General features: G+C 35.8%; 1 protein-coding gene across 1 annotated transcript; it reads left to right on the top strand.

Moving 5' to 3' along the window:
* Positions 1–4,511: 4,511 nt before the first annotated feature.
* On the top strand, positions 4,512–21,780 carry pcp4a (Purkinje cell protein 4a). The gene is made up of 3 exons (XM_083567780.1): positions 4,512–4,697; positions 20,121–20,172; positions 20,985–21,780. The coding sequence occupies exons 1-3, from the start codon at positions 4,689–4,691 to the stop codon at positions 21,116–21,118; spliced, it is 195 nt and encodes a 64-aa protein (XP_083423906.1). The 5' UTR covers positions 4,512–4,688; the 3' UTR covers positions 21,119–21,780.
* Positions 21,781–26,214: the final 4,434 nt, after the last annotated feature.

The raw sequence follows: 26,214 nt of genomic DNA, 5'->3' as shown, positions 1-26,214 counted from the left end.
CCGTCTTCAGGATTTCACTTCAGTGCTGCTTACTCCTACAGAACAAGGAATAAGTGCTTCAGCGTTAGTAGCTTAAATTTTCACCGCGATGTGGTGAACAGTCGGTGATTTCAGATTCATCCCCCATGCCAGTAGACTTTCAGGATTTATGCTGTAATTGGCTTTCTCCATAATATTCCATCAAAGCACAGAATTTGTCATGCAGCAAACCACAAAACATTGAATAAACATGCAAGAAACAAATTAATTCCCCACAACAAATGCCTGCACACCTCTCAGACAACCCATTTGTTCATTAATACAAAATTTGACAGTAAAACTACTGGATACAATCACTTGTAAAATTATTGCCACCCCTTATGAAAAATAAGTAAACATTATAAATCACATGGGACACTGAGTTTATTTCACCTTGTAATTTTTTTCCGACCCTAAAAAGTATTGATTACCCTTGCAGTTTAAGTAGATCCTGCAAAATATTGTCTGCATTATTATTAATATTATTTATTGATTTATTGATTGATTGATTGATTGATTGATTTATTATTTGCTAAACTTTTTCCAGACCAACAGTCACATTTCTCTATTGTTTTAAAGGTTCTTCTCAAGTGGTGATGGATAATAATAGCATAAGACAGCGATATTCTAAAAAGTGATTTTTTTTTCACGATGGACATGGTCATGAAGCATTATTGCAGAAGTCCAGATAGAGGTGACACTGTCAATGGCTCTTAAAACTCAAAAAGGATTAATTTTAAGAATCAGGACATAGAGGAGGATGAAACAGTCCTAAGTTGGTACACATATATAAAGAAAACATTTATTTACACAATGGTGGAGCTGTTCATAAATTCATTTAACAGTTTTTGGAAACACAAATAGCAAAAACCTTACAAATGCGTATACCATTTGTGTACCAATGTAAAATGCATTCTAGAGTTAACTCAAAGGAAATTTCCAATAGCATGTTTTCTCCATTATCAGGGATTTTATTGACCACAAATGTATGCAAACATTTCTTGAAAAGTAATGTGTGACAACAGACAATCATTGGAAGATACATACTTTGAGTCTGTTCTAATACAAATGGATCATTTTCAACAGAATAAAGTTTAGTTCATGTGCAACACCCTACAAATGTTTTATGGTGCATCGACCAGCTGTTTCCTTTCGTTCATGCTAAATGAGCCGATTCAATATTCTGTGAACAAGGCTTTAATTAATGCTTTCAAATAACAATTTAGCTCTCGAAATGAAGCGTGCATTCAAGTCCCACAATGCATGCTCTGATTGTCTTTTTATTGTACACTGGAATGAGATGCTGCATCTCTAGAGCTAATCACAGTGACTGCAGATTATTCTGTTAAACTGAGTGTGTACTGCTGGTGTAATGAAAAATGGCATGGGACATCCAGGGTGTTTCCACTTGTAATAATTATATTGAGACCTGGTACTGCAAAGAACATGCAGCTTCTTTGCAGTTTCATATACGGCATCCAACCTTTGGGTTCATATTCAAAATCAGATTTTTATAGCTTTTACTGCTTTTGTCTTATATCCAGGATGCAGCATCTTTTTTTTTTTTTTTTTTTTTTTTTACTGATCCAGGAGCCAGGATCTAACTGTTGGTTTTTGATCTAAGATCAAACAACCAGTTTCTGTTTTCTGACCTTGGATCCATTTTCAATCCGAAAATGTTAAATTAATTCTTGGCTTAAATATACGCTAATGGTTTAGACTTTTTAAATTTAAGATTAAGATAAAACATAAAAGTTTTTCTGGTTTACATTTGTGATCCAGTATTTAACTGTTGCACTGTATGCAATCCTTTAAATCTGCATTTTTCATGAGTAACAGGATTCTGCTGTTTCAGCTAAGATTTGGGATCCAGCTTTAGGTTCTTATCTAAAATGCAGGGTTTAGTAGTTTGCTATAGCAGCTTGTGTAGGATCAAACCTGTTTCTACAGGCCAGCCTCTAAATAAAGAAAACTCCATCCCTGCCATAGCACTTTTTATTTTTTTTTTAGTCAGCCTACGTCTTTTTTTTTCAGATATTGTTTTAGACTTCGAATGAGCCAAAGATCGAATCTCTGTGCTGTTAGTAGGATTTTAGGCAACGTGTCAGCAGATGTCAGGAGCAGACCTCCTGCAGCAGAAAACAGCTACGATATAAATACTGCATTTGCAGTCAAAAACCTAGCCGAAGCGTGGGTGCACGAGAGGAACTTGAACTCCAGAGACACTGCGACGTGTACTACTGCTTAAAAAGCATGAAATAGATCATGTGCCTAAGTGGAGGTTCAAATAGTCTTGTGCAATTAAATATACTTGTTTCTATATGTCTTTTTTAAGTTTTTGTTTAATTAATATTTCAATCTTGTAATTAGTGTAAATTTCTGATTTATGTATATTTTTTTGTAAAAATTAAACAAAATACTTGCACACTGAAAATACAAGTAAGAAATACAACAAATGCTGAGTCACTGCTGAGTTTGGAGTGGCAAGTATTACTTTTAATTAAATTCAGCTGTTAAAGAGGTACTTTGGTGAAGGAATCCCCAGAAAGATAATCGATCAGGCAAGACGTCTCTGATGTCTTTAGCTTTGCCCTAGAGCTTAGTCAGCTATTAAAAAAGTTGTTTACCATTATCATACATCATCTATCAAACTACAGATACGAATGGTTCAATACCTAATCCTACATAATAGACAATATAGACAAAAGAATTGTAGTGACTTTTCCAGCCATATGCGAACTAAATGTTATAGTTAGTTTAATATATATATATATATATATATATATATATATATATATATATATATATATATATATAATATACACCTCTTGCTGTTTCACTGTCTATGTACCCTGGTCTATAGTAACTACATTTTGTTATGCTGTATACTGAGTATGTGGACAATTAAGCTTAAACTGAGTTGAGTTGAGTTGAATTGAGTAATTCATTACATCCAAGTTGTCACCAAAGTTTTTACACCAATAGGCCTAAAGCTGTACCTGTTTACAAATACGGTATCTCAGTACACACCTCACAGTTTAGCAACAATTTTAGTATATCTTCTTAAGGGACAATATTATAGAAATTATACTTGGGTATATTTTAGAGTAGTTGCAGCTTGTATAGCAGTACAGATTTACTGTCCTCTAAAAATAACTCGACATACAGCCATTACTGTCAAAATAGCTGGCAACAAAAGTGAGTACACCCTAATTAAATATGCAAAAACTGTGTCCAAAATGTCAGTATTTTGCGGGAGCCCCATTGTTATCTAGCACTGCCTTAATCCTCCAGGGCATGGTATTCACCAGAGCTGCACAGGTTGTTCCTGGGATGCTCTTAAACTCCTCCATAATGACATTACTTTTGACAACTGTTGTTGGACCCAGTTTCTGAAGGGAGAGCATCATGGTCTGCTTCAAAATTTTACAATAAATGTTGGAATCCATTTTTCCCTCAATGAACTCCAGCTCCCCAGTACCAGCAGCACTCATGCAACCCCAGACCACGATGCTACCACCACCATGCTTTACGGTAGGCAAGACACAATTTTTTGTTACTTCTCCCCAGGGTGTCATCACACATGCTGGACACCATCTGAGCCAAACAAGTTTATCTTTATCTCAACATGGTTCCAGTAATTCATGCTCTCAGACAGGTTGTCTTTAGCCAACTGTTTTTTGCACTAGAAGCACCAAATTTTAACTACTCTATTACAAGATACCCACATCCTGTCAAACAGACAAAAACATTAACATGATGAATAGGATCTGGCTTTGCATGGTTAAGCGACATACAGCTATTACTTAGGGTGTACTCACTTTTGTTGGCAGCTTTTGTTGGCAAGCTGCACATTGACTACACTAAAATATATCTAAGTTAAATGTTTATAGAATTGTCCCTTTGAAAGATGTACTAAAATGGTTGCTGAAATATGAGGGTTATACTCACATTTGTGAGATACTGTATGTGGTATCTTTCAGGACTTATTAAGTAATTTATCAAGGAAGACAAGACAGGAGTAGTGAACTTTAGTAATTGTCTATAACAATTACACAACAATACTCATAAACACAACCAACTACAAATGCAACCGAGCATTTCACTACAAATGGATACAAATGCATGCATTTCAATTCTATAAGCTTTGCTTTGATGTGTGGCACAACTGCACTATTCCTTGCCCAGGTGACAGCTCCAGGGTCCTGGTTTTGACCCTGAGTCCAGGACTGTTTTTGTGAAGCTTAAATACATGCCAATGTATAGACTGAATGTGTGTGAGTATGTGTATGTGTATGTGTATGTGTGTATGCATGTGTGCATGTTAATGAACCTGTTTATCATCCAAGGTGTATTCCCATCTCTCTATTTTGATTTATTGCATTTTCTACCTGCTCCTCTTTTTCTTTTTATTGTTATTTTAAGACATTTTATATTTTATTATTATTATTTTTTTTAATCAAAGTAAAAATCTCTGACACCACACGATGAACGGGATTGGTTGAGGAGGAACCGTGCTGCCCCTCCTCGCGCATTGGGGGGCTTCCCTTATAAAAGCCTCGTTAGCCGCGGCGGCGCGCGGACTCCTCTACTGCGTCACCCGGTCCTGGTTAAGCAAGCGCGCGCGCGGAATCGTCGTATCCCTTTCATCGGTTCATCATCTCTACACCATGAGTGAGGTGAGCTCTCCACATCTCCAGATGGTGCGTTAGAGTTTTTACTCATGAAGGGTTACGAACGCCGTTCTTTTTTTGTCATTATAAGTTGCAATAATAGAAAAAAAGTCTCAGTGAAGTGAAAATTCGCAGTGCAATGCAAATATCTTTTTGCAAAGCTTTACAATCCTTTGCCATGATTTAAAGTCCGCGTGCTCATGCCTAAAGGGGTTTCGGAAGCCAGTGCGCGCGCATCTGACCGAAATAATCACCCGCATTTTATGCTCAAGTCGTCGTTTTATTGCAATATATGATTTTTTTAAATTCTGGAAGCAAGAATGTTCATGTGTCCTGCGATTTCGAAGGAGATCCAACCCACAAATTGGGGATTGTTCAAAAATTGGAAAGGTGTCATAAAGTCATTACCAAACTTCGGTGTGGAAACGTCTGACCCCCTCAGCACTACAGGGGGGGATCACCTGAAAACTAGGACATTTACTGTACGTGTTGGTTCGGTCGTGCACGCGCGTTTATATATGTGTACAGTATGTGCGTGCATATGCAGAAATTATAATAAATAAGATATTAGTGGTCTGATTGCGTTTTGATGATCAAAAACAAAACGCGCGCGCCCGTGTGTGTGTATGTGGGTGGGTGGGTGGCGGTGGCGGTGTTGGGGGGTGGTAATCTCGCAAAGCATGATAAGAAAATGTTTTGTCCTTGTCGTGAAATTGACTTTTCTTTATGTCCATTTCTTTTGTGGATATTTGGTAAATCTCTGAGGGTTGAAAACTTTCATCTCGGCTACTGACCTGAAGTTGAGGTCTAGATTTAACATGAATAAGCTGTATTTATAAAGATGTGTCCTTACAATGACAGAAAAGGCAATCACGATTGTATCTGTTAGACTCGTGGCATCCGTACGATCTGAAAAAGACCTTTCATTAGTATAAAAGAGACAATCCTGTCTTTAATTTCGAAGGAAGAATTCACCGGTAAGTAGTACATCACAGTGCATTTCACAGTTGAAATATTTACTGTAAAGCTGTATTTTGTTCCTGTTATGCAATTTGTATCCTATTATTTATGCAGCTTTAAGCGTGCCACTGTCCATCTGAAACCAAACAGCAACATCGTATGAAGTCTATAGTACCAAGTAAGAAGCAGAATCATTAAAGAGAGAGAGAGAGAGAGAGAGAGAGAGAGAGAGAGAGAGAGAGAGAGAGAGAGATGTCCAGCTGTGCATTACAAAGAACAGAGAGGTGGACAAGCACTACTGACTCCACTATGCAGAAAAAGAGCACATGTAGCAATCCTGGACTGATGGTGATACACCAACTTATTCCAACTGCACCGTTTCTTCAGGGACAAAGCACAAAGACACGGAAATATAATTAATCAAAAGAATTTACTATTTTTTTTTTTGGCAGGATTGCTAGAATCTTTTTTTCTGTAGACACCAGTATGCTAACACACACATACATCTTTAGACATTCCTGAATACACTTATCGTCTTTTCAAAGCACCATTCCATTGGTGTATAAAACATTCACCCAGAACGTGTAAGGGTTTGCATAATTTTTATTCTATTTTATTTTATTCACCTCAGTTCCACTCCAGTATGGTTCCCACCATGATGTTTGTGCATTGCGTCGCTGTCAGGTTTGGTGGAAATCCCTAATGACAAGCCGTGTTGGATTGTGGAGCGGGGGGGAGGGCCGGTGGATGCAGGACTTGCTCCTTAGCAATAACAGGAAACATTGTTATGTTATCTGAATTCTAGATGGGTCTGATAGATAGAGGGAGAGAGGTTCAGTGGTTTCCTTCAAATCCCAGTTGATCCGTTATTAATTGGAATTTTCACACAAATATCTGTACTTTCTACTTCTTACATTATTAAAACAGGCTCATTACTTTAGTTGTCAATATTTTTTCCTCTCACTATTGCCTGTCATTGCGTGGCTTTTACAATCTACCACTGGTGTATAATTTCCTGGCTCTCACACATCACAGACGAGCATGAGCATGTCAGAAGGCAACAAGAAGTATGGGGCTAATGTGGATCAGAATATTAACTGAATTGATTCATTTTTAATTAATACATTTTATTAACTACATTTATTTTTATAAAACGTAATTTCTTCATTCAGATATACAAAAATAAATAAATAAACTCCACTGAAATTTCTATTTTAATCAGTAAAAATATTTTACTGATGTGCCAAGTCACAAATCAGCAACAAAATGATGCAAACATTTAACCCTCTGGGGTCAACAAACGTGCTGGTGCGTTTTGTGGAATTTTTTCCTCATAACGCCAAAACTAATGTTAGAGATTGATAGATTATAGATGTATCAGACTCATAGAATATAAATGTATTAGACTGTAGATAATTAGATTATACATTATAAGAAAAAAGTTTGTGGACTGAACATAAGATTTATATGTGCTTTTTTGAAATTCCCGTTCCACATTTATCCCCATTCACAGTTATAATATCTGGAATTCTGGAAAACACAAGCAAAAATGTCTTGTTTCACAAGAAAAAATCTAAAGATGTAAATAGATTAAAAATATATTAGATTATAGATATATTACATTAGATATTACATTGCAGATCATTCAGTTTTATTAAATAGTTAATGTCTTTCTGCTGGACTGGCTTTAGTGCCTAGGAATACACAAAAGGTGGTCTGTTGTCTAATTTTTGGACATTTGTAGACAATTTCAGTGCCCTAATAGACAGGATGGAGATGTACAGAACCTCCTTGTGCAAATGCTGGATGTAATCCAACCTGATGTGTAGCTTCAGTGCATTATGATCCGACAGTCTTTCTGCTGCTGCATGAATGAAGAGGAAATGCATGAGTACAGGAGCAGTATAGGTACATAACAGCACCATGACTCACAGTGCTGCTGTCTGTTTCAATATAGCCATTAATACGTGCCAGAACGCTTTTGTGCTCGTTGTCGGAAAATTTCTGTCAGTTTGCATTGGTTCCTGAGTGATAAGGCAGTTCCTCATCTATCCAACAGACTCTATTAAGCTGTTCGTCACAAATCTGTAATCAGCAAAAAGCTGCTTCGTCCACCAATCTTACGCTATCAGAGAGGAGTACAGAGACGGCGCCAATTAGCAGAGAGCCTGCTCCATCAGGATAAAAGAGCGTTAGGGCTGACCCGGAGTCTCTCAATGCTGCAAATCCTAATCAGCAGATTAAAACCATGAGGAAGTAGATTGTGCCTCAGAGAGGCAGAGCTTGACAACTTTGATAGATTTAAAAGAAGAGAAATGGGATGGGTAAAGAATAGCAGTCAATTAGTGCTACACAGCGTGGGCTGATAAAGCTTTTAAATCCACTTGGTTGAGGTTTAGGACCAGATATAAATATAATAGACATCAATATATTTAGTTTATATATTGATATTTATTTATTGTTTTTATGTTGTCATAAGCCAACTCAAAACTACAATTATAGATTTATTAGAGATTATGTATTAGAGATTGATTATATATGTATTAGAGATTGATATAAATGTGTTAGCTATAGATATAGAAAAAACATTGTGGGCACCTGAACATAAAATATCCTATTCTATATTTAATCCCAATTAGCTATTATAATACCCTCCACTCTTTTGGGAAGGTGGTCCTCTACATTTTGGAGTGTGGCTGTCGAGGTTTTTGGGGTGCAGTCAGCATTCCAGTTCATCCTAAAGATGGCCAGTAGGGTTGAGGCCAAAGCTCTGTAGCAAGAAACACAAGATCGGGAACAGGAACAGGTTTGGGTCTCCAAGTTTAATTGTACCACATCCAGAGGCATCCTATACAATTGTGTGCTTCCAGTTTTATGTCAACAGAAAGAAAAGAATCACATATGGCTGGAAAAGTCAGGTATCTTAATTATTTTGCCTATATATTGTATAGATTCTTCTAGATTTAGCAAACATACTTATACAGTATTATTAAATTTAGCAAGCACTTAATGTAGACACTAAATGACAACATTATGAAGAGTGTTAAAAAAGTGTCTCTTTTCCAATATTTTACAATAAAGCAGCTTAGCTATTGCAGCTACCACAGACACACACATTAACTATATCTCTGTTTATATGGTACCATTTATTTTGTTAAATCAAACGGCATGTTGTGCGCATGTTTTATAAAAAAAAAATCATAAAGTTCATAAAATCTGTGTGTGTGTAATTGATAATGCATATAAAATCTCAGTACATAAAATTAGATTTGCTTTTAACTACATTTACATGTTTTTTTTTTTGTTTTTTTTTTATGAGCAGCAATTCTTACTGTGAACAATTTTACAAATTGGAATCCAGCTTGATAAATTATTTAATTAATGTTTCCATTTTCGAAGCAAAATAAATCCAATCTTATGACTCAAAGCTTGTGCTTATGTAACATCCATCCACAGAAAACTTCGGACTCATCTCATCTGCTGTGCATCACCTTGCCCCGTAGAATGAATTAGCCTGGTGAGTCATATGTCTCTTTTCTCAGAAACCTGAAAACCCCCCAGCAGTAAGCCGGGATTTCTCTCAAATAGTCTTTAATATAAAAGCTACTCTGATGGTTGAATCACACTCTACAGTACAACAAGAAACCACAATAGATAAAAAGTATAGAGGAAAGGTGTGTGATGATGGGAAAAGCCAGACGGATGCAAGAGATAGTGGAAGAAGAAAGAGAAAACGATCATGTGGCTCTTGTGATCTCTTTCTGAATACTAAATACCCCTCCCCCAACAAAACTTTAGGTAAACACAAGTGTGTTGTATTTAAAGGAGCGGAGAGCTGCTTAATATCTGCATTTTCTACAGTATCATTAGCTTTGTCTTGGGATTAATTAATCCGAAAAAATAGAAAGCAGCACTTTCTGCTGAATGGCAAGTTAAAATAAAAAAAAAATGAAGACAGTGAAAATAATCTGCATAAACTGATTGAGCAGGAGCAGGCCATGATCTGTTGGGAGATGCATATTAAGAACAGCAATGAATCATACAACAAACCTACCAACCGTCAATCATTTTCTCTGTTTTCCTGTGAGAACTGATTGCGTTCCTTGTCCGACTTGTTCATGTTAAGAATTTTTATTTTAATTCAGCACATCTGGAGCATTCTATTACCAAGTTGTAACAAAATCCAAAAACATAAACAAGTAAACAGGCAGAGACCGGGCGATGAGACCAGCCAGCGCAAGGACATTGAGCAAATTAAGACACATGGAACGAAAAGCTTGGGAGGTCAGGTGGCAGTGAACAGTATTTTGCAGCAATACAACAATAACATACTCGTTTTTAACCAAACTAATTACTGTAGGAAGTGAAAACAGCTGTGGAAAATAGGGATAAGTGATACAAAAAACAAATGACAGAAAAGGGGTGGGACATAACATGGTTCAAAACAAAGTTGCAAATGGCACCTAAAAAAAAGAATAAAAGTTGTAAGTGCCCCACTGAACTCTAGCTAGGTTATATATAAATCCGATATCAACACATATGAAATTACCCTCACAGACCATTGGCAAGTAGCTTTAACAATATCAAAAGTGACAGGTAATCGAAGGTCTTGTTTGACTTTGGTACTATTGTTGAAATGCGAAAGCTGTTTACACGCCCAAGATCAGTTTCCTGCACCACAACAAAACAGTGGTCCGTGTTTGCTTCAACTAAGCCACAGCATGGCCTGACCCAATTTACATCAATTGTGGAAGCTATGGGTGCTTGGCACTATTGGTCAACTTTCTGTCCTTAGTCTTTTAAGGGTTATTAAATCAAATAAACATATGCACCTAGTGCCTACCATTTTAAAAAGTGATGCATGCTGTTTGAGGCTTGGAAAGAAGTTCAGAATGAGCGCAATGGTTCAAACGATCTTGGGGTAAGGACAAGGATTTAGACAGTTTTTCCGTCACTGGAGATAAAAACTTTCCAATGCTACTCTATGCTCAGTTTATTCATTCAGTTAAATAAAAACATAAAAGGAAGAAGAAGAAGGAGAGGGGCTGGTGTTCCTTTTAAATAGAGATTAGCTTTTGGTTATGGAAAAAAGGCCCTGCAGTATAACAGCTCAACACATAAGCTAGCCAAGAAGACAAAAGACAGCTTTGATCCATTCTGCTTCACAAAAACTTGATTCAAATTTTTTTTGCTTCTCTCTGTGTCATTGTTTTACTTTTTTATGGCCTTTGTGAGAATTTACAGATGAATGGTTAGGTAAATGGGGACAAACAGGACACTGCAGTGCTGCCCTCATCGCTTTACTCAGCTCAAAAAAAAAATCACAGTCCAGCATTCGGATGCTGGCACTTTGCTGACTCATTTGATAGAAGATAAACCTTTAAAGGCGTTTCAATTACTTTAGCATTTTTAAAGTCTGGAAAGATGATCTAGCATAAAAAGAAAAAATGGGTTGGCCGTAAAATCAGCGAAGGGAATTTTAATTATTTTAATTGGTACATTTACATAATGAAATACAAGATCCCCCCCCCCCCCCATTTTTTTCTTTTACAGTTTATTTTTTAATTTCTCATAATTACAAGATAATTTCTAGAAACAAAATGGTTTCTTGTATAAACCAGATGTTTTCTTGAAGTAAGGCATAGCTTTCTCATAATAAGCAGATGTTTGTTTTTTTAAGTAAGGAGATGGTTTCTTGTAATATCCAGATGGTTTCTCGAAGTAACAAGATGGTGTCCTGAAATAGCCAGATGTTTTCTGGAAGTAAGCAAATGGTTTAATGGAATAACCAGCTGTTTTTTTAGAACACAGTTTGTCTTGTAATACCGAGAAAATGTTTTCTTGCAGTACTGATATAAAGATCTCAATAGTCATGTGTTGTTTTTTTCACAGTATCGAGAGTTTCTCATAATGAAGTGGTTTATTGTAGTAATTAAGATTGTTTTCTCCTAATAATAAGCTACGTACTTGATACATAAGTTGATCCCATTTTTATTTCACATATAATCCCCATTTGCTGTTATAATAACATCCTCTGTTTTTGGATGATGTTTCATTAGATTTTGGAGTGTGCTTGTGGAGATTTGTGCTCATTCAGCCACAAAGACTTTAGTAAATATCTTATCTAGCATATCATCCTCGAGCTGGTGTTGTGCAAAGGGTCATGCTGGGACAGGTTTGGGTCTCCAAGTTCAAGTGAAGAGAAAATATTATTATATTGCATCAATTGGATTGGATTGGTGTCTCTCCAACTGTGTGCTAACAGTTTTTGGAAAAATTTTGGCATCCCAATACCTTTGTCTATATAGGGTATCGTAAATGGTTTTCTGTAGTAGCAAGATAATTCTCTCGTAACAATGAGATGTTTTGTTGCAATAGCAAGATATTTAGTCATAATGTAAATGCCTCATAAAAACTGGATGTTTTCCATGTAATTACAAATGCTTTCTCACAGCATTAAGACTTGTTTTTTAATAACAAAATATATCTCTGCAAATGGGACACCAACCATGATGTAAATCACTGGAGGCAGTTAAAGCAGATTAGTCTGATAATCAGCTATTCAGTGATGCACAGTAAAGAAAGAGTAACTGCTGAGCATATGTGACATGATGAAGTCTTCCGGGAACCAGAAATGCTGAACCAATGGATCCACCTGGAAGACTAACTGCGTGCCACGTACATCTGACCAAGCAGTCTGGTCACTTCCCCTGAAATGTATTGACGATGGAGCAAACTTTCTGAAGTGTTCTGAAGTGTTATCGAAAGTAAGAGCAACAAAGAAAGGGAGAGAACAGTTACTTTTTCCGAGCCATGAGTGTGATGAGCTGGTCCATTAATCGTGTCCTATCAGATGCTAACAGTGCAGTTTTAGACTACATCAAATAAATTAGCCTGGCTCTGTGCATGTAAAATCGTTAGTTGTGATGCTAGAACATTATTACTTAACTGTTTGAATTAGGGAATAACCCCAGATATTTACATATATATATATATATATATATATATATATATATATATATATATATATATATATATATATATATATATATATATATTCATGCAGATGTGCACTTAATATGCTTATATTGATAACTTGGTCACCATGCCATGTAAAGAAGATCACATGAATGAGCTAGTAGTAAAACATTTATTAGCTTGCTGTTATAGAAAAATATCTTATAACTAATAGTTAATAATTATTATTACCGATTATTTTCCATTTAGTCAACATTTTTATTGATCTTCTGAGCCACATTTGGATGACATCATTGATGTCTAGATTAAAGTGTGATCAGGGTCTCTTTTTTGATCTGTCACACACTCGCCTTCGGGAAGCGATAATTTCTATCTTCAAAATGTTCCTTCCATTAACCAGCACCATCTGTTCAGCTCCGAAAAACATCTCTTTTTGTCTGCATGCGAACAGGAGGTCCTTTTCTTGCCGTAGTCATCCGTGGCCTAGATGAGCATCTCCGATGTAAATTGTTAATAGACATTGCGTGCAGCAGGGAACCCCTCTGAAGCACACAAGCTGCCTAAAGACCCAGAATAGAGCCAGAAATATGTTGCAGGAGAACAAATTATTTATTGAAATATCTGGCTTTGCAGGAAGTGTTGGAATGCTTTTTCGAGGAATAAAAAAAAAAAATTATTAATTAAAATAAATTATATATAGATATTTTCAATTGTGAATTTACTAAGCATTTATTATGGATTAGCATTTATTTATTTATATTTTTTTACAATTTTATTAATTAAATGGTTCTATTGTTAAAAAATTGGGCTTTTTTTTATTAATTTCCACAAAAGAAGAAAAATTGATAAGCCATTTTCAAGCTTGAAATTGTTTTTTTTATAAATCATTCAGGATAATTTTATTTGCTTAGTAAGTAAAACCGCTTGGAATGAACCCTTATCTCCAAGTCAATCCGAAAATGACTTTCACAGTTAGACAATAATTTTTTATTTTTTTGTAAGTTTTACAATGTTTATGTTTAACATTTAGCTCTGTGACTCAATGTAACAGCATGACTACAAGCCTAGGAGCTCAGAGCTCACACTGGCTGCAGGATAACAGGATACACATGGTGTGATTGAGTATCTGGAGGGCTGGAACGATGGCACAGACTTGGCTTTATCATCAGTCAGCTGAAGTTATCAGTGAACAATGTGTAGAACATAATTACAGATCTTGCCTTTTTTCCCACTGCTCGGTTAGTTCTGGCTGATTATCTATGCTGAGCGCTGTTTTACTTTTCACTCATGCCTCGTAATGATTGAGCTCCAGTATTTCCATGTAGAAAACATATAATCTAAGGCTTTTTAACTTATTAAACAGTCCATGTTGAGATTTAATCATTTTATTGCAGCTTTTCAAAAACTCTAAAACTGTACCACAAACATTGTGGTTTGTTAAATAAGGTTTTGGTGTAAGAGGAACATATGGAGGAGCCGGAGCATGAACATACTAATGTTATTTTGGGAGAAAATAGAAGATCCTTTTTTTGCTGTTCCCTCTTGTACTTCAAATCCATGAAGATCTCATTATTTTTCCACATTTACTGATTCACATTGACACCATTCGCCAAGTCTGTCTTTTTTAATCTTTATTCTACTTTAATTTTCCTGCCGTTTGTTTTTTAGGCCAGGACGCTTGGGATATGTGAAGTTCTCAGTGTAATAAAATCCAACCATGTCCTGAACGTTGATATGAGATACTGTACATTTTCTGTTACTGTACATAAACACACATTTTTCTGTACCAGCAACTAATTCAATTGTGGAAAGAAAAGAACTAATCTATGTAAAATGCCCAGGCTAATTGCATCTCCAAAACCCCTCAGAAAAAAAAAAATATCCACAGTTAAACATAAAGAACGTAAAGAAACATAGATTTCTTCTCGATCTCAGTCTTTGTTTAGGACACAGAGTGCACCACTGTATACATACATTTTTGATTTGCAGTGTTTTCATCAGCTGATGTGGGCAATTATATAATATTGTAGTCCCTCCAGGAATTCATCATCCAACATTCTTTACTTACACTTTCCATTTGTTTGCCATGTTTGTTTGTCTATGATTGAGAAGATAACATTTTATTCCAATTAATATCTATACAATAATTTGTATCCCAATAACCGTTTGTGCAAAAAACACCCATCATGAAATTATGTTGTTTGCTTGAATTTAGTTATTTTGTATTACTCTACAATTTTATTCTAAAGTGATGTACGTATATGTAAACAAAGGTCTTTTTTAACAACAAATAACTTTACTTGCAGTGCTTTAATGCAATAACTGTCAACGATGCACTATATCAGTTTTGAAAACAAATTTGGGTATATTTTTATTAATAAAAATAGCTAATTATTTTAAAGTAAAGCCACTTGTTGCTAGAAACAGATTTTTAAAAGTCATTTTGCAAATTTACAGTATTGAATGTTCTGCTGCTCAGAGAATACCTCTGAATTATTTGCTAATGCTGCCAATTTGTGTAATGCTAATTGTGCATATAGCCTTTATTTAATCAGTGTTAGCAGATATGAGCTGTTTATAGGTATAAAATTGGAGCTTGTTTTGAAGCACTGAATGTGACAGGGTCATATAAAAGATGTACAACGGTTAGTTTTGGCTGCTGTCCTGGTTTTGCCTCCAGGTCCATTTCTGAATTAGCAATAAAGTGATTGCTGGAGCATGATGCAAATCTGATGATGGGGCTTTTCTTCTCCACACCCTGCTGCTTTGTGCTGATCAGGGCTTTCCCTCTGCACTCCTGTTAACTTTAGCCGAGTTCTACCTGCTGGTCTTTCCTTGTCACAGATAAAACAAATTCATAGATATTTTTACTTCTCCAAGGCTGATGTTAAGGTGGCTCACATCACAGTTGCTGCGAGAACAGACTGTGTGTAAAGTTACTCAGTTACATTTATATCAACTGATGTCTCTAACAGTCAATCACTGACCACCACTATTCTCAACAACCAATCACCATTGTTCTCAATGACCGATCACTGAGGAGTTCTTAGCAATCACTCTTTACTTTTATTCTCAAAAAATCAACTACTGACCACCACTGTTCTCATTGACCAGCCACTATTGTTCTCAACAACCATATTACTTATCGCGAGTGTTAACAATAACACTTAATAACAAAAACCCAGTGTTTTCTAAACAGCCAATCACTGACAACCACCACTGTTCCTAATGACAAATCACTGATTACCACTGTTCTCATCCACCAATCACCAGCGGTCTAAACAGCCAATCACTGTCACCATTATTCCCAACAACCAGTCACTGACCTCCAGTGTTCTCAAGGACCAATCACCAATCAGTTACTGAACCAGTGTTTTTAATGGTCAATTAATGATCAGCAATATTCTCAACAACCAATTACTGCAAACCACTGTTCTCAGTGACCAAACACAGGTGTTGTCAGTGAACAAACACCAGTGTTCTTAACGACCAATCACTGACCACCACTGTTCTTAATCTTACTCTCACCACACTGTTTTATTCTGTTTAGATTCAGAAACTCATGTAACATATTTTGAAATGGAGGCAATCTTGATTATTCAATGAATATGCAAATTAGCCTTCTGGGAAACCATTTTTTAAGGACCTTCTCCTGCAGTGTCTCTAGAAATGCAGATCTTGAGAAACTTAACTTGTGGCCTTCCAACTATACCTGAATTCTGCTGGGTATTTGTTCCCTCTAAAAGAGGAGCAACCTGATGTGTGTTGGAATCTACTGTATGTACTTTATCTAATGACAGTCCCTGAAGGATTATCTGCATTTCTATTTCTTCAAAATTTCTAATTTATTGCTTTCTATTTCACACAATACTGAGATCATGGCACAGAGCTCTTGTGTTTCCACTGGGTGTTTCCTGCGCACATTCTTGGCCAGGATTGTGCCATTGCGTGGGCACTAGGCTCAATGTGATTCGTGCCTTATCAGTCCAGTGGGATTTACACCACACTCACACACACACACACACACACACACACACACACACACACACACACACACACACACACACACACACACACACACACAGTTCATCTTGAGGTGCTGCTGCAGTCAGCTTTTTAGTCATTCCTATTACTTTAATGGTGCAGCTGCTTCTGTTGCTTCGAGTGCTTTATAATCATATTTATGTGGAGGATCATTAAGGTTACAGTGTGTGTGTGTGTGTGTGTGTGTGTGTGTGTTTGCAATAGTCACTGTCCCTTCAGTGGTTGCTTAGATAAGCAGAATTACATGGGGGAGAGTGTCTTCTGCAGTGAAGAGATCCCCCCTCCTCTGCAGAGAGCTGGGAGTTTTCCCTCATCGTAACATAAAGCAGTGTGTGTGTGTGTGTGTGTGTGTGTGTGTGTGTGTGTGTGTGTGTGTCTGTGTGTGTGTGTGTGTGTGTGATTGCTGTGGAACTGCAGCAAAACACCCTGCAGTCCCCTAGGTGTGAGTGCATATGTGCTACTCCAACAGAAAGGGATGAGCAATTGTAATAATTTATATTAAAGATAATATATATTTATGAGATCAGTGAGAATTATTCATTATGACATAAATTATGACAAGGTGTATACTTATAGGACGCATACCACACAGGTGGGGTATTCAAGTGCATTAAGTGTGTATGCTTAATAAGTGTTGTTAATTATTTTCCTGGAATATAGCTCGGTCCTGAATATATTTTTATTAATCTTATACAAAATGGTTTGTCAATAATAGCATTTTTAAAACTTACTATCAAAATAAATGTCATATCTTAACATTTATGGTCATGAAAACAGGTTGTAGAGTGGCAGCCTGTTGCTCCTTATCTTATCTTATCTTATCTTATCTTATCTTATCTTATCTTATCTTATCTTATCTTATCTTATCTTATCTTATCAACACTTGTTTCCTTTATCAGACTCTCATTTTTGTCTTGAAATTATCAAGACAAAAAATATTTTTGCCATTTTATAAAAAAGCCACAACTTAACTGCCAGTTTTAAATCCTTCCATAAAAACTCCTTCCATAAAATGTTAAATACATCTAATAAAAGATTAATTAAGCACCATGTCATATTATATGCATAAGCATATGCTAAGCACCATTATGCAACACCTTCTGACCAATTGGGTTTAAGAATTTATATTCAGATTATTAAAACTGTGAGTTTTAACAAAAAGAGTCTTTTGCATTCTGTAATATGTTCTGAGTGTGTGAAATTTTTTTGAGGTCTCTGGATGCAAAGACAATAACAACATTTGCATTAAAATACATCTTGATATGCAACTTTTTTACTCGAACTATAACTATACTATAATAGTTAGAGCTAATTAATATTCATGGTTGTACTCAGGTTTTTTTCCTCCTTGTATTCCCTTAAGAGCACAGATGGTGTGCTTGTCCGTCTCATCTTCCCTCCAGCACTTGATATGTTTTAATGCTTTCTGCTTCAAGAAAAAGAAAGATTTTTTTCTCCCGAGTGAAGAGAAAATTCTGTATGGCCTCAACTCGCACATAAGGAAAGTCTTTGATCCCCAGCACCATATTACAGAAAACTTGCTCATATAATAATGGATTTCCTAATGCAGTGCAATAAGGCACCGAGCTCAGGAAAACCAGCTCTGGGAGCATGAGCACCAAAGTGGCCGTGACCGTTTGCAGATTTATTCTCATTCTCATTATCTCACATTCTCATGCAAATGCATCAAAAAAAATTTATGCTGGAAGACAAAGATAGAATTGAAGGCAGGCTTATTCCAGAGGAAAGAGAAAAAGCATTGACATGGTGGGGGAGGGGGGTGTCTCAGAGAACTCAAATTCCCTCTAATCGTCCTGTGCACTTTTTATGGCAAGGTTAGTTTCGCATCCGGACGGAACAGTGGTGCAGTTCAAAGAGTGCAGTGCGGATTTGAGACATGCTGATGCAACCTTGCTACTGTATCAGGGGTGTGTTTCTCTTCTTTTTACTGTAGTAAAACAGATGCTGCGATTAGATCAGGTTCTGTGATCTTACAGCTCATACTACTCGCTTCATGCACAAACATTAAGCCCTGTCTTGGATTAAACAGAGCTGAATTTATGTTTTGAACCTGGGGCAAGGATTAATTAATGCACTGTACACACCAATGATGTGTTTTCAAGTTTGTGTAATTGCATTTGTGACTTGAGGTTTTTTTTTTAATAATTGCTAGATTTACAGGTGTCAGGTGCTTATGGAGAAATGGAGGTAAGGCTGTTTAACTTAACCAGCTGAATTCATCAGCTGAAGGCAGAGACTTCATTATAGTGTATACAGTACATACTATTGTAATGAGAAAAAAAAAACAGAAAAAGCATCATAAACAACATTACATCATACCAGTTACTTTCAGCTAGCTAACAATCCTAGCTTGATTTCTGGGTAAGCTTCATTATCAGTTATATAAATCTTACCACTTTTAGTTACAATACACTAGCAAATGTAGTTAAATTGTTCCTGTCACTCTTATCACACTTCACAATGTGAAGCATGTAGTGTTTTTTCATAAACCTGCTATTAGCTCAGCAAATTGCCTGAGGTTTGATTGTGAACATGTGGCAGCTATTTTTATTATTACAACCGAACAATATATTGCTATCCTGATAGCACAGTAGACAAATTCTGATACATCGATGATCTTGCAAGTTGGCTTCAGTAGCTAGCCTGTTGGCTTTACAAGATAATGAATAAGTGAATAAGCTAATTTACTTGAATCACTGAAAAAAATGCAAGGTAGATCATTTATTTCTCTGTTCACTATCAAAAACTTTGTGGTTAGCTTACTTTCATTTAGTTTTAGGCTGACATTTTGCTCACGTTGGGGATGCCTCCATAAATTTTTAATAAAATGTTAATTAGAAGTACATTTCTTGTCTTGTACAGTGTCTACTAGATGTAAGCTTTCAATCAGTAGACTATTATTCAACAGAAGCCATTTTTTGTTTTAGCTGAGATTACTGATTGATATTAAATTTTATTACTTAATAAAAGCTAATCACTTTCTAATCAGCTACTAAAAAACAGCTAACTAGAACTGAACTAACTGAACAAAATTCAACTCCGAACCCATTCAATAAGAGTTTAAGACCCTATTTAAGAAACTGGAAGCACATAAATGCACAAAGAAACGTTTTTTCCCCTCAAGTCTGGAGTAAATCTGAGAGTAAAACAGTAGGTTTGTTCTTGAGTATACAAATTTGATGACAAGATCATATACATTAAGGTCAAAGGGCTAATCATTATTTAATTCATTAAATCATTAATTTAAGGTCCTATAATTTTAATTGGAACGTCCATTTAAACTCCAGTGATTAAAAGTCAGTGATGATGCAGCCAATACATGTTCAAAACCTTTCGCAAGTCACTCAGCTGGAGTTGGTTTAAACCTTTCCAGTATAGTATAAAGTGCAAATTTATCAGGCTATTCTTTTCTCTTTTGGATTACAGAGACCAGGATCTGGAGTACCAACTGGACTCAGCAAACCCTCAGGGGGTGACGGTATGAACCTTATAATACTTTACACTGCTTGTTCAATTAAGAGACTCAATGATGGATTATAATGATAAACCAGGACACTTTGTTTTCATGAATCTTTTTCACTGGCCTCCTGGCTAAAATGCTGTGTGAGCAATGTGGGGATCTATGAGAATCTTATTTTGCATTGTATACAGTGGAAGTCATCAGGTTGATCAGATCAGATCATTTCTGTAAGGTGTGTTGTGGAGCAAGAGTGACTCCTATGTTCGCTTTGTATGTGATGATAAGAGCCTGCCAGAGGGGTTCAGTAACATACCTCTACCTGAAACACCCATTTGACTTGGGTTATAGGATGGGATTTTTAAAACCTCTTTAAATATTACATTTGGAATATATTGTCCCTGAAACCTGAATATACAGTATTAAACTCTAAATCCAAACAATCCAAACATTAAACATTTTTTAATTCTTTTTAAAAGTGCTTTCAGATACACTTGATTGACAAAAGTTTGTGGACACCTGACCATAGGAGGCCTGGGTTGCAGTCAGTGTTTTAGTTCATACCAAAGGTGTTCAATAGGGCTGAAAGCAAGTTTATTACTGTATACTCAGGTTTCAATTTCTTCCAGACCAAAAGCATATTTTAACAGAGGGGTCATGCTAGAACAGGTTTGGGTTTAATGGGTTTCATCTTTGTGGTAACAGTATAAATAAGAACCACATATGGCTGGAAATGTCAAGTGTCCAAATACTTTTGTCCATATAGCATAGTTCAAATGACAATACAAACCACATACTGTATGAAAATATAAACAATATAATGCTTTCCACAGATGCATCCAAGAAGGACGTCCCCCCTGAGGACTTTGATATCGACCTGGACGCACCAGAGACGGAGAAAGCCGCTGTCGCCATCCAGTCGCACTTCAGAAAGTACCAGAAGAAGAAGCAGGATCCGAAGCCATAAGATGAGCCGGCTGAATGCGGCCCGAAGCTGTTTGCATGTTCAATAAAAGCGTACCGTCATGGACTCACGGGTGGGGATTCTGTGGTGATGGCAAGGGAAGGTGGGACTAAGGGAAAAGGGGACTTAAAGTGAATCATCATTGCATCCATCTGGAACAATAAGCCTGATGTTTCAGATCTTAGTTCCCTGTATGTTTTAATTTTTTTACTAAATAATTTCTCTTGTATTGTTTCGGAAAGCTTATTGAATATCATGGCTTGCATACTTAAAAGAATATCTCCCACTCAATGTGTTCATCTGTGATCATATTCTGTTCATAACAAAGAAATTAAGCTACAAAAATGTATAAAACACTGTACATGTTTGGCATTACTGTAAGTCTGGCTTTCTTTTGATGACAGTGTTATTTTGGAACAAAACAAGCAACTCTTAATTACGAACAATCTTATCAGTCCTGTTCCTTTTTATGATTGTATCAATCCCATGTGCACTGGTTACTGTATTTATTTTTTGTTGTCGTCTGGCTACATAAGTGTGTTTTGTGCTTCTTTAAACCTTAGTTTAATCACCTAAATGTGCCATGTGCTACACTATACTGTCCATCCAACACTTTGAAATGATGTACACTCTTAATATTAGCAAATAAATATTTAAAGAACAGAGCAGACGGCTGACATGTACATTTCTGCTGTCCTTTTTTTTCTTCCCCCCTCTTCAGTGGGACTCCATATCCTTTATTAAAGATTGCACCAAATTACTAACCCTATTTCAATCCAGTAGGTTTTAGATAATCGTTTTTAAAGCCAATAATGTAACGGGAAACTACCAAGGACAGATGGCTTCCAAGGGAAGTGGGAAATATAAACGCTTTATGATGTACAGTTGTGATCTTAATGGGACTTCACTGTCACATTACTGTGGAATTCCAAAGGCAGTTCAGTCCCCTCCTATCTTTCACATAAATGGTATTAATAACAATATACTGTATTATGCTAACGTTTTAAAATGAAAGATTGTATCTAATTTGATGGAGGCTTTCAAAGAGCTCATGTGGAACTTTGATTTTAAGGGTCAGCAGATCCACTCTTTACTGGCAAAGTCATTTATTTAACGTGATTTTGGAGGTTGGACAGGGTACAGAGTTTAATGTTTTTCAGGTTTAGTGCTAACAAAGATTACTTGAGGAACAATCCTGAAGTTCTTTCTTAATGAAATCTGTACCAATAAATACACAGACCGTTCAGAGGTGCAATTACACAACATGATTACTTGGGGCCAAAGGATCACTATCTATTTTAAAACATGGTATTTATGTTTCGAATGCAACATCAGCAGATCTCATCTAAAATAGAACACTTTTTTATTAATGTCATATGACACATCAATCGTGACACTGGCAATAGAGCTGAGTGACAATTAAGTCAAAGAAATTATTCATACTTTATACAGTTTGAATACAGTATAAAGCCACTAAAACCATTATATGATCTTTTACACACAGACAACTGAAACACTTTCTGGATTATAATAAATGATATAATAAGAGTGAATAATAAGTTTAACACAACATCAGCTCTAAAAAGAAATGCAGACATTCACTTAAACAGCGACAGGATCATTAAATCAGTGATTTTTACTTGAGAACCAAACCATGATTCGTGAATCATTCAGGCTTGTTTTATCAACAAGTTTCTCCAATTCATTGAAAATTAACCGACTCAAACGATTCATTATTACAACAATGTAATTATTAATACTACAACACTAATTTCATAAACCATACAGCATACATTTTTATTGATTCCATACAAAAAGCTGTTTCCAAACAATTATACAGCACTAGTTTTAGTGATTGTCCATATTTTCTAAAGTTCAAAGCTGTTCCATTACTATTGCTCGATTGCATGGAAAAAAAAAAGATTCTTGGAAATACTTTAAAAAGTAGAACACACACACACAAAATTCTCAAACTATACTCAAACTATAAACTAAGTAAGTAACTCAGTAGCGCGAGTAAATGTAAATGTACGTTACTTTCCACCTGTTGCACTATTTTATAAACACAATTCATATACCAGCTTTGTCTCACTTTTCACAAACATGAACTCAAGACTAAGCAACGAGTGAGTGGAAAGCTTTCCTTTAATAAAAACTGGGACAGGTGAAACTTGATTGAGTGCTTGAGACTAATTAGCTTGCAAATTGCTAATAAATCCCCCTGGTGGCCAAAGTGGACCTAGCAGGCAATCCATCTCCAGGCCTGTCCTTACACTAAGAAAAAAAGCTTTCTTTCAAGAAAATGTTTCTGTAACAATTGAGGGAGAAATTTCCAGTGTCAGCACTTTGTAACAGTAAAGTTTGCAACAGACAAAAGTATTTAAGAGAGAGGAAGTCTGGTCTCTTAGCAACATGATTAGATGAATTATTGAAGAAAAAAAAAATCCTATTTACACACATATATATATATATATATATATATATATATATATATATATATATATATATATATATATATATATATAAAAATATATATATTTTTATATTTACATTTATATATATATAAAGGTTTAGGCTGATCTTGTGGACGAATTAATTGTAAGCTTAAATCTAAACAACGTACTGTGAGAAAATGGTAACAATTACTCCTGTTGTTTTCCTGTAACAGCATGCCAACAAGTGCCTTATTTAAACATAATCCTTCTGCCCGATCAGTATTTAGATTCATTAGCTATTTGCAGTAAAAATGGAATGTGCTTTACTAACAATAGTAAGACCTGATTTACCTGACTGGATACAAGCCAGTTCTTCTGTTGGCCACTAGGGGTCTCTAGTGGACACATGACTCCTTAAAAATAGAAAAATATTTCAAAACTTTCTTTTTTGAAAATGTTTATTTTCTTCTTTGAGTTGGGCAAACAGAGTGTGCAGCTGCATATGTGTGTGTATATATATATATATATATATATATATATATATATATATATATATATATATATATATATATATATATATATCTTGTTTAATAATTGTATTATGTCTACACCATATAACACTGCCACAATATCCATAATATTTTTTGCTTAGCTTACATCACACACAAGTAATATAGTGAACATAATATAATTATAATTATTGGGCAAAACTTCAATATTAATGTTTAAAAATTGTTTTTAAACATTTTTAGCATTTGGTGACAAACTTTATTTTTGGGACATATCTAAAAATTTGTAAGAAAAGAAAAGATGAAATTGCCTCACAATAGAAAATAGATGTTTTGTTACATATCAGCGGACACAAATATGAGCCACGTGAACAATAAACAAGGTCTTTTTAAACTTTTTGTTGTTTCTTGGTAGCTGCTGCCAACAAGCAGTTTATGACTGCACAATTGGTAATACTGTTACATCCCTACTTCTCTGGAAATACTTGTTTTCCTGACTTCTGAACAATTAAAATTTTTGTAACTGATAAATTGCATCAAACTAATACTAATTAAAAATAAAAGATGTTAATTATTCAGAAGTCAGGAAAACAAGTATTTCCAGAGAAATTACTAACATGTCAGTCATGTTAGTTGCTTATCCATACTTTTGTAAGCTAGAAATGGACCAAGCTGGAAAAAAGCTGGACCAAGCTAGACCTTTAAAAATGTTGACCAGTGTAACCTTTCCCAGTTAGTTATTTTACCAAATAATATTAATGAATCTGGTATTATACAGAAACACTTGTGTGGCTCACTCTGTGCAACATTTTAGCACTGCATGATTAACGGAACTAAAGAAGGCATAAATATTCCCCTGATGCAGTCACAGTTTCCCCCTGACAGCTTGGCACTTCTCAGAAGTCTCTGATGTGGCACATCAGCCATTATTTACAGCAGCAGTTAATAGCGAAGAGGAGTGACAGTGTGTGAATCTCCTCTGACCTGTTTAATTTGCCGCTTGCTTCTGAGGAGGACGACGGAGATACACTTGTCACACAGAGTTATCCGTTTGCTGATTATGCCAACGTGTATGATTTAGGGGCACAAAAGCAAGTTTGAAGGCTAAAGGAGGCTGCCAGAGGACTCTGAAAGCTTCCTGAATCAATAGGCCAATTTAGGTGAGGGCTTTGCTCTCTGCTCTTAGTGGACTCACTGTGTGGTGTCTAAGATTTAGCACACGCTTGTATGTGTGTGTGTGTGTGTGTGTGTGTGTGTGTGTGTGTGTGTGTGTGTGTGTTGGGTAACAAACGCTTTAGCCTCAAGGGAGGCAAGCTACACATTTTACTAATTTACAACACTGGTGACCTTTATATTCTCCTGCTTTTGGTTTGTTAGCATCTGACCACACATGCACTAGACTGATAATTTTGTAAATTCAGAAAGTCAGGTTCATGAGGGAAAGGGTCCATTTGAATAGATGAAGAAAAGGAACCCACAGCCTTATCTTGGTGCGATAACCATTCATATATTTGTAATCACTGTTGCCGAGTCGGTCATTGCTGCTACTAGTTTGTGTTTAATTTGGGTACAAATTTAGTTTACCCTACAAATACACAGCAGTAATTGTAACATAAAAAAAAACAAACCATTTTCTAACTGTAAAACAACACACAGGTGGATTTTGTACATGCAATTTTTACTTACTGTGTAGCTAATTGCTAGTTAAGAAAAATTGCTAGTAAAGAAAACAACTGGCAACCAAAGGTCATTTATGATAGAAGACATCAGAGTAGAATGAATTGAGGCATAAAATCTCTCATTGCCTTACTTTTTTGTAAAGATCTTTCACAGAACACATCTTTAATACAGTGTTTTGTGTAATTCAGGGCAGCTACAAAATTATAATGTATGTTGATATTGATTTCTTCATGATTAATTACTTACAGTCAGTCAATGGGCCTTGTTCCTCAAGCAGGATGATAATGAATGATTTGTTGTATATGTTCTACAATTATCAATGAATTCATGCACATCTACTGTAGTTGACATATGCATTCTCAATGGGATTATTTAATATGAACCTGCTCATGCTAGTACAAATTTGGTGATATGCAAACTTGGAACAAAATAGTATTGTTGAGAGCCAAATGAACAACATCCCTCGATGGTAAAG

Source organism: Silurus aristotelis, assembly GCF_946808225.1.
Source record: "Silurus aristotelis genome assembly, chromosome: 18".
Lineage (NCBI taxonomy): Eukaryota > Metazoa > Chordata > Actinopteri > Siluriformes > Siluridae > Silurus > Silurus aristotelis.
The sequence above is the reverse complement of the archived record's forward strand: the minus strand, read 5'-3'. Positions and strand labels throughout refer to the sequence as shown.